This window comes from Pleurodeles waltl, chromosome 1_2 (genome assembly GCF_031143425.1).
Source record: "Pleurodeles waltl isolate 20211129_DDA chromosome 1_2, aPleWal1.hap1.20221129, whole genome shotgun sequence".
Taxonomy (NCBI): Eukaryota; Metazoa; Chordata; class Amphibia; order Caudata; family Salamandridae; genus Pleurodeles; species Pleurodeles waltl.
In genome coordinates, this window is record NC_090437.1 from 355,595,249 (window position 1) to 355,608,408 (window position 13,160).

The 13,160-nt window shown below is 47.7% G+C and overlaps 1 protein-coding gene across 3 annotated transcripts in view; it reads left to right on the forward strand.

The window, feature by feature from the left end:
• ACO1 (aconitase 1) overlaps window positions 1-13,160 on the forward strand; it is a 616,249-nt gene that overhangs the window by 318,227 nt on the left and 284,862 nt on the right. For all 3 annotated transcript variants that reach the window (XM_069239660.1, XM_069239672.1, XM_069239665.1), the window contains 3 exons: window positions 5,031-5,115; window positions 6,517-6,673; window positions 6,855-6,979. In XM_069239660.1, the coding sequence (XP_069095761.1) occupies window positions 5,031-5,115; window positions 6,517-6,673; window positions 6,855-6,979 (367 nt within the window). The remainder of the gene's footprint in view (window positions 1-5,030; window positions 5,116-6,516; window positions 6,674-6,854; window positions 6,980-13,160) is intronic.

The window sequence follows — 13,160 nt, forward strand, 5'->3', positions numbered from 1 at the left end:
AAGGTGGAAACAGGAGTGTCCAGATTGAGCTTGCTGGTGTCTGCATTGGGCTGGAATGATGAGTGGAGGGCGTATCATCCTTCCAAAGTAGAGCATACATACCATTCGACAGCTCATGGTTCCTTTTCAAGGCTAGACTTTTTACTAATCCCCACAGGCCACACACCTAGAGTATTAGACATTGACATTTTGCTGAGAGGGTTGTCCAACCATTCCCTAGTAGCCCTAAAGCTCCATGTGGGCCCGGAGCACCTGTCATTTTGATGGCGCATATCGCCCTGGCATTTACAGAACCCATCATATAAAATGCTCCTTTATCGCTCTCTCACAGAAAGTTTCTCCCTTAATATAAATTCTACATCCTCTACAATAGTGTTGAGGGAAGTCCTCAAACCAACACTACTGGGGTGGATATTAGCTATTGTGCCCGCGAGCGTAAAGCCCACATATTGGTAGCTCTTGATGCTCAGATACGTGCTGTGAAGGAGAGTGGCTGCTGAGGCAGCGGTGATGTGGCACTGGGTCAGCTGCACCTAATCCAGCTCCAGTACCAACATTGCTTCTCAATGATGCCAAACAAGAATGGCAATCAGCAAAGAGCTGCATACCAATGGGGTGACAAGTCAAGTAGAATGCTGGATAGACTCTGCCAGGCCACACATGCTTGTCTCCCTGGTGCCTATAGTCCGGAGTACCAGGGGTGAGTTGTTGTCCAGTCCGAGAGAGGTGGCTCAAAGCTTGCTGCATTTTATGGTGAATTATATGCCCAAAGGGACACAGTTTACATGGATCAGGCAATTGAGTTTATTCAGGCCCTGCCCTCACAGTCCCTGTCAGACATTGTCGGCGCTCAGTTAGACAAGAGTATAATTGACAGGGAATTATCCGCAGCTCTGGCGGGGATACGAACTGGGAAAGCTCCAGGGACTAATGGGTTCCCTTGCGAATTTCTTAAATCCTATATGCTGTGTAGGAAGTTGGCTCTGTATGTACTATTTCAAAGTAAGAAATCGCATGCACAGAGTCCAAGGGTTCCCCTTAGAGGTAAGTTAGTGGCAAAAAGAGATAATTCTAATGCTCTATTTTGTGGTAGTGTGGTCGAGCAGTAGGTTTATCAGAGGGTAGTGTTAAGCATTTGTTGTACACACACAGGCAATAAATGAGGAACAAACACACAAAGACAATTTCAGGCCAATAGGTTTTTGTATAGAAAAATATATTTTCTTAGTTTATTTTAGGAACCACAGGTTCAAGATTTACAATCAATACTTTTAATGAAAGGTATTTCACTCTGGTATCATAGGAACTTTGAATCCGCAAAATAGCATGTACAGTTTTGGCAAAAATGGTAATAAGCTATTTTAAAACTAGACAGTGTAAATTTCAACAGTTCCTGGGGGAGGTAAGTATTTGTTAGTTGTTCAGGTAAGTAAAGCACTTACAGGGTTCAAAGTTGGGTCCAAGGTTGCCCACCGTTGGGGGTTCAAGGCAACCCCAAAGTTACCACACCAGCAGCTCAGGGCCGGTCAGGTGCAGAGGTCAAAGTGGTGCCCAAAATGCATAGGCTTCAATGGAGAAGGGGGTGCCCCGGTTCCAGTCTGCCAACAGGTAAGTACCCGCGAATTCGGAGGGCAGATCAGGGGGGTTTTGTAGGGCACCGGGGGGGACACAAGTCAGTACGGAAAGTACACCCTCAGAGGTACGGGGGCGGCCGGGTGCAGTGTGCAAACGGACGTCGGGTTCGCAATAGGTTTCAATGGGAGGCCCAGGGATTTCTTCAGCGAAGCAGGCAGGCAAAGGGGGGGCTCCTCGGGGGTAGCCACCACCTGGGCAAGGGAGAGGGCCACCTGGGGGTCGCTTCTGCACTGGAGGTGGGATCCTTCATGTCCTGGGGACTGCGGGTGCAGTTTCTTTACCAGGCGTCGGGTTCTTTGAAGCAGGCAGTCGCGGTCAGGGGGAGCCTCTGGATTCCCTCTGCAGGCGTCGCTGTGGGGGTTCGGGGGGGTCAACTCTGGCTACTCACGTGCTCGCAGTTGCTGGGGAGTCCTCCCTGTGGTGTTATTTCTCCGCAGGTCGAGGCAGGGGTGTCGGGTGCAGAGTGGAAAGTCTCACGCTTCCGGCGGGAAACGTGGAGTCCTTTTAAAGTTGTTTCTTTGTTGCAAGTTTTGTTTTTTTTGGAACAGGGCCGCTGTCCTCGGGAGTTCTTGGTCCTTTTAGATGCAGGGTAGTCCTCTGAGGCTTCAGAGGTCGCTGGACCCTGGGGAGCGCGTAGCTGTTGCAGTTTTTCTCAAAGTGGGGAGACATGCCGGTAGGGCTGGGGCCAAAGCAGTTGGTGTCTGTCTTCTCTGCAGGGCTTCAGGTCAGCAGTCCTTCTTCATCTTAGGTTGCAGGAATCTGGTTTCCTAGGTTCTGGGGAGCCCCTAAATACTGAATTTAGGGGTGTGTTTAGGTCTGGGAGGGCAGTAGCCAATGGCTACTTTCCTTGAGGGTGGCTACACCCTCTTTGTGCCTCCACCTTGAGGGGAGGGGGGGGCACATCCCTATTCCTATTGGGGGAATCCTCCAAAGTCAAGATGGAGGATTTCTAAAGGCAGGGGTCACCTCAGCTCCGGACACCTTAGGGGCTGTCCTGACTGGTGGGTGACTCCCCCTGGTTTTTCTCATTATCTCCCCTGGACTTGCCACCAAAAGTGGGGGCTGTGTCCAGGGGGCGGGCATCTCCACTAGCTGGAGTGCCCTTGGGCATTGTAACACGAAGCCTGAGCCTTTGAGGCTCACTGCTAGGTGTTACAGTTCCTGCAGGGGGAGGTGTGAAGCACCTCCACCCATAGCAGGCTTTTGTTTCTGTCCTCAGAGAGCAAAATGGCCCCTCACCACATGGGGGTCAGAAACTCATCTCTTTTTTTGATTTGAGTAAAATACAGTGGGCATCTCGAAGATGCCCTCTGTGTGCATTTTTAAATAAATCCAACACTGGCATCAGTGTGGGTTTATTATTCTGAGAAGTTTGATACCAAACTTCCCAGTATTCAGTGTAGCCATTATGGAGCTGGGGAGTTCGTTTTTGACAAACTCCCAGACCCTATACTTAATATGGCCACACCTTTACTTACAATGTCTAAGAATAGACTTAGACACTGTAGGGGCATATTGCTCATGCAGCTATGCCCTCACCTGTGGTATAGTGCCCCATGCCTTAGGGCTGTAAGGCCTGCTATAGGGGTGACTTACCTATGCCACAGGCAGCATTTTGTGTGCATGGCATCCTGAGGGGGATGTCATGTCGACTTTGCCTTTTTCTCCCCACCAACACACACAATCTGCAACGGCAGTGTGCATGTGTTAGTTGAGGGGTCCCTTAGGGTGGCACAACATATGCTGCAGCCCTTAGGGACCTTCCCTGGTCACAGGGCCCTTGGTACAACTGGTACCTTTTACAAGGGACTTATCTGTGTGCCAGGGGTGTGCCAATTGTGGAAACAATGGTACATTTTAGTTGAAAGAACACTGGTGCTGGGGCCTGGTTAGCAGGGTCCCCGCACACTTCTCAGTCAAGTCAGCATCAGTATCAGGCAAAAAGTGGGGGGTAACTGCAACAGGGCGCCATTTCCTTACATGCTGCAACTCGGAAAACACTTTTTCGGGGCCATCCGCTCAGCACTCGAGGAATCGGTGCTCCCACCAGACTGGAGAAACGCCAAAATAGTCACGTTCCTTAAACCTGGTTGCCTGTCCTACGCTGACACCCTTTACCTCCCCATCTCTTTCTCCTCAGTATAGAGGTGAAACTCTTTGCTAAATCATTGGCCAACAGATTAGTGGGATTTATGCCGGACTTGGTTCACACGGATCAGACAGGCTTTATGTCACATAGGGCTACACACATAACATACATGTTTACAATGCCTTGGCTATGGCGGACTGTCTGGGGGTGCCGGCAGCAGTGTTGCTAGAGGACATGTAAAAGGTTTTCGACTCAGTCCGTTGGGAGTGTTTATTTGCACCTCTTTAAGACATTAATCTCGGCCCACGATTCCTATCCCATGTTTGCTTCTTATTTCCTGGTCTGACTGCCTCGGTCAATGCAGCTGTGCTCCTTTTCAGATCCACAGGGTACGCGACAGGAATGCCAAGTGTCCCCCGTGTTTGCCCTGGCTGCATGGGTAAGGGTGGATGCCCAGGTGAGAGCCTTTGAGTAGTTGGCGGACTGACCGGATAGCCTTATACACCGATGATGTTTTATTATTCCTTACAAATCCTGAGACTTCTGGTCCCTGCGTTCTGCAGATCTTGAGATCTTGCAGGCCTTTGGCAAGACCTCTGGGCTATATTTTAACATCGGGAAGTCAGTGATGTTCCCTGGGGTGGTTCCGCTAGCAATATGGAGTGGGCAGCTAGATTAACACTGGCTAGTGGGTTCAGTAATTCAGGAGTGTGTGTGTGTGTATATATATGTGTATGTATATGTGTGTGTAAATATGTATGTGTATATGTGTATATATATATATATCACACACATACACACAGAGAGAGAGAGAGAGAGAGAGAGAGGGGGAGAATATGTGTGTGCATGCATTTACCTCTTCACTGACACTTCTTACTCCAAAACTCTAACTGCTGACTCTCAAAGGATTTCAATGTTGCCCTTTCCCTACTGTAGAAGTTAACTACTCACACTGTTTTTGATCTATTAGATGAATGATTTCTGAACTTTGTGGAATCCCACCCTGGTCTAGTTTTTGCCCTTTCTAGCACTTAGCACTGTGCTGCATATTTTTTCTCTCAAGTACAATGCATCCATATTGTTTGAAGTACTAACTTGTGGTCTCATTATTGATTTTATCTCACTTAACTATAATTCATCATTCACAGGCAATATGTTATGCATGGCATTGGCTGGCTAGTGCAATAGTCCTTAATTCAGGCTATGTATCCAACTCTAAAAACCTGTAACTTTCAGCAGTGTTTCATAGTTGTAGCAGCCGCCCTCTATTGGGTTTTCATTTTTTATATTTGTACTTTCCACCTAGATTTGATGTGGTAGGATATGGGTGTATGACCTGCATCGGAAACAGCGGACCTCTGCCAGATAGTGTTGTAGAAGCCATAACTCAGGTATGTTAAAATGTAAAAAAAATACATAACTTTAAAATGTAATCACTGCATATATTTTAGAGTGTTTAAGTGACTATGCAGGCTTATATAGCAGTCTTTGTGTACGTTTTATAAAGCTGAACTATCGGACTCTGCCCTTTTGAGCGATCATTGTTGAGGGATGCAATTTGGTAACTGATGCTAGGCGTCTCTTCTGTTCTACTCCTGCAATTGTTAAAGTTTGGCAAAATAAAATAATCAGAGGTTGTTTTAGTAATCAATGCTTGCTTGTGCTGCATCTTCAGTTTATCTCAGAAGAAACATCATTAGACAGATGCCTGTCAAGCAGAAGAGTAAAGATAGTCTGGTGTACAGTACACAATGTAAGCACATGCTTTAGGAGTGAAACACTTGTATGCAAGAAATGCAGTGAAAGCAAGGCTAGAGCTCACTACTTGACAATAACTGCCAAATAACTGCCATCATGCACCTGAGTAAACAGCGAAAAGGCCGAACAAGAAATTGTTATATTGGAGTAGACTAGTTGGCCCTAGGCTAGGGATGCAGGAAGTAAGGGAAAACTGTATCAGTTTGGTTAGGTCAATGACTGGAGGACTGTTATGCAGGTGAGATACATCTCAACTGGAAACCAGCACAACCACAATATTTGTGAAAAATTAAACACGGGACTCTGCCAACGTTAGTATTGTCATTATCTCAGACTTGATTCAGTGGATTAAATTTTATTTATGTGGAGTTCAGTATTGAATGCTACTGGCTTTATTACATATAAGTTTGCTTGCACTTGATGCAGCCTAACCAACAGCTGAGATAGGTACCCTTGTTTCAGAATGTACCCAGAAATTTCTCTTGAGAAATCTGCCCTAACACAAGATATGTGGGAGCCCCCACTGGTTTCTGTCACATGTCCTATCTACAAGTTGAACCATACTACTCTCCTCCTATGAGCAGTATTTAATATAGGGGATGGAGTATATAATGCTTGGTTTTTCTTCTCATGATATGTAAATGACTAGGCTACTTAAGGTGAATTTCTTTAAGCTCGTTGGATTCCTTTGTTATGTTGAGAGTATGTGGATTCCCCTTTAAACAGTTAGATTGGGTTACTTAAGTGGGATCACAATGTGTGGTTTTTTTTTCTTTAAAGCTATTAGAAACGGAACTGTTCTGTTCATGTGTTTATAATGGGTCCGCAGACATTCTGCCCTTAAGGGCTAGTTTTTTGTTTTTCATTGTATGTTAATCTTCAGTCACATTTCACTGGAAGTCTTGTGTGCAGCCATAAGGCACATGAGGAACACCTCCTAAAAGCAAGATTTAGTTTTGCTACATCCACTCTGCCATTGTCTAGCAGTTAATGTTTCACATTTGTATTTAATCCCTTGGTTGTTTTGTTCACAGGGAGATCTTGTAGCAGTTGGTGTTTTGTCAGGGAACAGGAATTTTGAAGGTCGTGTACATCCGAACACACGTGCAAACTATTTGGCTTCTCCACCACTAGTAATTGCATATGCCATTGCTGGAACCATAAGAATTGATTTTGAAAAAGATCCTTTAGGTAAGATACTTTGAGAATTCTTTGTTTTGTATTAATCTTCCTGTGTTCTGAACATTTTTTATGAAAGGGATGTATGTTCCACCCATATCTTATTTGCCGCAGTTTGTGTATTGGTGAATGGCCATAATCTGTTTCATTAACTGTACTGTTTGAATTTATTAATATTGTTTACTTTATATAGGAGAAAATGCAGAAGGAAAACCAATTTTTCTACGAGATATCTGGCCTACCAGAGATGAAATCCAAGATGTAGAACGACAGTTTGTCATCCCCGGAATGTTTAAGGAAGTGTACGAAAAAATTGAGGTAAGGGAATATTAAATTCCAAAGTAAATGTTACATTTAGTGCTTATAAAAAACAAAAAGCATACTTTCTTTTATTTAACATGAGCACAAAGATATAGGAACACTTTACATATCAGCAGCAACAGTGACACAACGGTCACAATCGAGGGGAAACTGGAATATCGAGGGGCAGAAAACAGGGACAAAAGGAAGATTGGAGTGGTGGGGAGGGATAGGAGGGAACAGGGGAAAGAAACAGGATAAGGTCATACATCAAACTAGGGATTATAACATGAGGTGAAGAGATGGAACAGGGAGGAGAGGGATGAAACGAGCAAGAATATGGGGGAGCTGAGAGGGGAAGAAGTCAGAATGGGCTGCAGTTAAACAAAAATGAGAGGTGGAAGTTAGTGTACACAAATAATTAAATGGAGTTGTGTCAGTGAAACAAGTGCAGTTTGAATAGATGATTCTTTGGGTTGTGAAAGGATGTCTGACGGTTAGATTTGGTCCTAGTTTCAGCAGGAAGAGGGTTCTAAGTGAGAGAGATGGTATCCGAGAGTGGCTGATGCAATGCATGGGAGCTTCTGTAATTGAAGGTTTTCATCAGAAGATTGTTTATTCTCCTAGAATTTCTCATGCCATTAGATAACTAAGGAAAAGTAGCCAAATACAGAGCAGTTTGAGTGGACTGGGGTTGTAGGCCAGACTCCCCAGCTTAAGTTTGATTCTGGTCTCGATGCGAAGCCAGTATAGCTAGACAACAATTGGAGTGATGTGATCAAATGTCCTTGAAGAAAAAAGTCTGGCTGTGGCAAGTAAGGCAGATTCAAGAGGCAAAAGGGCTGATGGAGAGCTGCCTGTAGGAAGCTGGCTCTGTATATAGTATACCAAAATGAGCTATAGTGTGCAGGGGTTCCCCAGAGGCTAAAGTAGATAATACTAATGCTCTATTTTGTGCTAGTGTGATCGAGCAGCCAGGCTTATCAGAGGGTAATGCAAAGCATTTGTTGTACACATACAGCCAAGAACTGAGGCACCCACTCAGTGACTAACTCTGGGCCAATTGCTTTTATATAGCAAAAATATATGATGTTGCTTTTTTACTAGAACCAGAATATCTGTGTTGCAGACAACCAATTTTTCATAGGAGTTAATAGAGTCCTGGAAAGGGGGGCGGGGGGTGGTGTTAGCATAGATAACAGGTAAGTACACAACTTAAAATTCCAGTCTCCGGGGGTTAGGATGTCCACAGGTCAAAGTTTAGGCAGACCCCAAAAGTGCGCCACCAGCAACACAGGGCAACACGGGCCGGCTGCGTGAAGAGGCTCAAATTGGCATCGGGTTTTCAATGGAAACCTATGAGGACTAGGGGTGCTCGGTAGAAAGCAGATTGCAGGTATGTACCCACGCTTCCAGGGCACAGGACCAGGGGTTTTAGGCCAGCACCGGGGGGCTACAGGTTCACACCAAACACATACCTTCAGCGACACAGGGGCGGCTGGGTGCAGGGTGCAAGCACCAGGCTGGGCGTCCAATGGGGGGGGGGGAACCCCAGGGTCACAAAAGATGCTGCAGGCTGGATCCAGAGGTTGATTCCGGGAAACCAAAGGCTGGAAAAACAGGAAAGGTGCCTGCTGGACGATGCTGGACCGTCAGTTAGATTCTCTAAGGCCAGGGGACTGTGGGTGCAGGGGTCTCCTTGGGCGTCAGGAATCTTTGTTGCATCCGGCCGGGGCGGGGGGTGCTCTGGATTCTGGCTGCAGGCACCATTGTGTTGGCCAGGAGGAGTCAACCCAGGGTGGATTCAAGGTCAGAATCTCCTGGGGACCTTCTCTGGTCTGGTGAGCCACATGGACTTGGGTCATGGGCGTCGGGTGCAGAGTGGACAGGGCTTGGGGATCTGGGGCGGTTCTGGAGTTTTTTGGGAGGGTTTCTTCTGGACAGGGCTGCTGTCCTCGGGAGTTCTTGGTCCTCTACTGGGCAGGCAGTCCTCTGGGGGGGTTTTACAGGCTGCTGGTCCTGCAGGATGCGTTGCCTTTCTGGAGAAGGAGTCTTGAAACTGCAGACAGGCCGGTAGGGCTGGGGCCAAGTCACTTGTCATCTCGAGTCTTCACTGCTGGGGTCGGCTTACAGTCCTTCTTTGTTCTTTTTGAAGTTGCCAGGAATCTGACAACTTAGGTCCAAGGGAGACCTTAAATCCTCGATTTAGGGGCGTTACAGGGGTCAGAGGGCAGTATACAATGGCTGCTGCCCCTGAGGGTGACTACACACTTCTGGTGTCAACTCCTTTTGGGGAGGGGGACACAGACCTAACCCTGTTGGTCCCTGTCCCCCAAACCAAGATGGAGGATTTTGCAAGGTGGGGGTCAGTTCAGCTCTGGACACCTTAGAGGTGGTCCTAGCTTAAGTGGTCACTCCTTCCTATTTCCCCTAATTCTTCCGCCAGACTTGCCGCCAAACGTGGGGCTCTGTCTGGGGGGAGGGGGCGAGCATCTCAACTACCTGAAGTGCCCTGGGGCACTGTAACAAGAGGCCTGAGACTCACCCCCAGGTGTTAAAGTTCCTGCAGCGGCAAAGTATGAAGCACCTCCAACCAGTGCAGGCTTTGTTTCTGGCCACAGAGAGCACAAAGGCTCTCTCTCACACCAGGGGGGTCAGAAACTCATCTGGCAGTGGCAGGCTAGCACAGAACAGAGAATCCTACACTAGAAGTTTAGCTAAAATATAGGGGACATCTCTAGGATGTCTTTTGGGTGCATTTTTCAATAAATCCAACACTTGCATCAGTGTGGGTTTATTGTGCTGGGAAGTTGGATGCCAAACTTCCCAGCCTTCAGTGAAGCCATTATGGAGCTGTGGAGTTCATAATGACAGCCTCCCAGCCCATATACTCAGTATGGCCACACTGCACCTGCAATGTCTAAGAATGGACTTGGACACTGTAGGGGCATATTGCTCATGCAGCTATGCCGTCACTTGTGGTATAGTCCACCCTGCCTTAGGGCTGTAAGGCTTGCTAGAGGGGTCACTTACATATGCCAAAGGCAGTGGTTTGTGGGCAACCATGTCGACTTTGCCTTTTTTTTCCCCACCAGCACACACAAGCTGCAATGGCAGTGTGCATGTGCTTGGAGAGGGGTCTCCCAGGTTGGCATAATACATGCTGCAGCCCTTGGGGACCTTCCCTGGCCCCAGGACCCTTGGTACCATGGGTACCTTTTGCAAGGGACTTAACTGTGTGCCAGGGCTGTGCTAAATTGTGGAAGCAATGGTACATTTTTGGGGAAAGACCACTGGAGCTGTGGCCTGGTTAGCAGTATCCCAGCACTCTGTCAAGTCTGCATCAATAGCAGGCAAAAAGTGTTGGTGGGGGTGTGGTAACCATGCCAAAAGGGGCACCTTCCTACAGGGGGGCCATGTCAACTTCAACTTTTTCTCTCCACTAGCACACAGAATCTGCAGTGGCAGTGTGCATGTTTTTGGTGAGGGATCCCTTAGGGTGGAACAATAAATGCTGCAGCCCTTAGGGACCCTCCCTGGCCACAGAGCCCTTGGTACCACCAGTACCTTTTACAAGAGACTTAGCTGTGTGCCAATTGTGGAAACAAAGGTACAGTTTAGGAAAAGAACATTGGTGCTGGGGCCTCGTTAGCAGGATCCCAGCACACACTCAATCAAGTTAGCATCAATACCAGGCAAAAAGTGTGTGGTGGTGGGGGAGTAAGGTAACCATGCCACAGGGGCACTTTTTTACAGTGACTGCAAAAACAGCATTGGCCAACTCCTGATATGAACGAATTATAGCATGAGTTGCTGTTTTCACATGAGCAGCAGTTAAATGTGGCCTTTTTTGCCCAAGAAAGTAAAAGCCACTTTGGGGGCTTTGTTTATGTGAGGGGTTATAAATGAGGAATTGTCCACTGTGAATTGAAGTAACAAGGTAGTGTTTGGAAGAAAGGAAAGGGAGATAACTTTGGAATGCTGTGCTATTTGCTTTGGCAGGATAGAAGCTTTATTTTTTTGTTTTAAGAGAGAACAGGATGAACTCAGTCTATTTTAGGATTTGTTCATGCATCCAGGTCTGAATGATCAGTAGGACCACTCAGCAAATGAGAATGCCTGGTACTGTCAGGTGTTACAGTTCCTGCAGGGGGAGGTGAGAAGCACCTCCACCCAGTACAGGCTTTGTTCCTGGCCACAGAGTGACAAAGGCACTCTCCCTATGTGGCCAGCAACTAGTCTGGTTGTGGGAGACTGGGAGAAAATGGTCAGCCCCACACTAGAAGTCGGATTGGTATTCAGGGGGCATCTCTAAGATGCTCTATGTGTGCATTTTACAATAAATTCCACACTGGCATCAGTGTGCATTTATTGTGCTGAGAAGCTTGATACCAAACTTCCCAATTTTCAGTGTAGCCATTATGGAACTGTGGAGTTCGTGTTTGATAGACTTCCCAGACCATATACTATTTATGGCTACCCTGCACTTAAAATGTCTAAGGTTTTGCTTAGGCACTGTAGGGGCATAGTGCTCATGCAACTATGCCCTCACCTGTGGTATAGTGCACCCTGCCTTAAGGCTGTAAGGCCTGCTAGAGGGGTGACTTACTTATACCACAGGCAGTGGGTTGTGGGCATGGCACTCTGAGGGGGGTGCCATGTCGACTTAGTCATTTTCTCCCCTCCAGCACACACAAGCTGAGGGGCAGTGTGCATGTGCTGAGTGAGGGGTCCCCAGGGTGGCATAATACATGCTGCAGCCCTTACAGACCTTCCCTGGCCACAGGGCCCTTGGTCCCAGGGGTACCATTTACAAGGGACTTATCTGTGTGCCAGTGCTGTGCCAGTTGTGGTAACAAAGGTACAGTTTAGGGAAAGAACACTGGTGCTGGGGCCTGGTTAGCAGGGTCCCAGCACACTTTCAATCATAACTAACATCAACAAAAGGCAAAAAGTTGGGGGGTAACCATGTCATGAAAGACATTTTCCTACCTTTCCCGCCCCCCAGTGACCAGGGGAGTAAGTGCCTGGTTTTCCCCAAACCCAACAGGACGGCTGTGGAAAGACACTGTGCAAGACCCAGACAAGACTGGAAGAAACCAAAGGTGGATCCTCACGGAAAAGGACCTGCAAAGGAAGGGGACTAAGTCCAGTTCTAGTTGGTGTGCCCGGTTGTGGCAGGAGCCACGACCCACCCTTCTGTGGATGCAGGAGCAGGTCGACAGTAGACGAAGAAAGTCAGCAGTGCAGCCCAGGAGCAAAAGACGAGATCCAAAAGTGATGCAAGTGATGTCCTACGTCAGCGGTCGTGATGTAGTTGGTCACTGGTGCTGGAAATCTACCAACAAGCCTTGGCAAATGCAAGAGTCTGAGAAGAACGTTTTGCACAGCTGAAGAGCACCAGCAAGGTCAAGGGGACTCAACGCAAGGAAGATAGTCCAGGGTGACCCTCCGCAACTGGGAGTCACAAGACGAGGATGGAGCCCTCACAGGCAACCCACTGGCATCAGGTACAGGAGTTGCAGTGAGGCCCACTCAGCACACCGGAAGAGGAGTCCCACGTCGCTGGAACAGCACACAGGAGACTGTGCTTTGCAGGAAGGAGGGTTGAGGGCCAGGGCTACACAGAGCCTACACAGAGCCTACACAGAGCCTGAAGATCCCTTGAAGGAGGAGCAAACAAGTCTTGGTAGCTGCAAGAGTTGCGGTGCACAGGGGTACTGTCCTGCAACGAGAGGCAAGGTTTACTGTCTCCCAAGTTGGACAGCTGGTAGAGAGGACCAAGGGGACCACTCCAGACCACAAACTATGGTGCAGGATCCACGCATCCAGTCCTTGTTGCCGTTGGTGCCTGCAGATACACAGGCGTGACTTCTTCTCCAAGGGAGATTCCTTCTTACTTCATGTGCAGGCTTAAGACTCATCATCATTAGAGGATGCACAACCATGGAAATGTTGCAGTTGCTGGAAGGAGCCAGAGATACAATGTTGCAGAGCTGAGTCCTCACTGAAGTTGCAGATTGTCGGTTCTTGGAGGCTCCAGTTACAGTCCCAGTGGCCAAAAGATGAGGTAAACGATGCAGAGGAGTCCTGGTGGAATCTTGCACATCAAATCTGAGGACCTTTCCAAGAGGGAGAGCCTAAATTGCCCAGGAAGAGGGATTGTTCACCTAGCAGGTTGACCACCTATCAGGAGGGA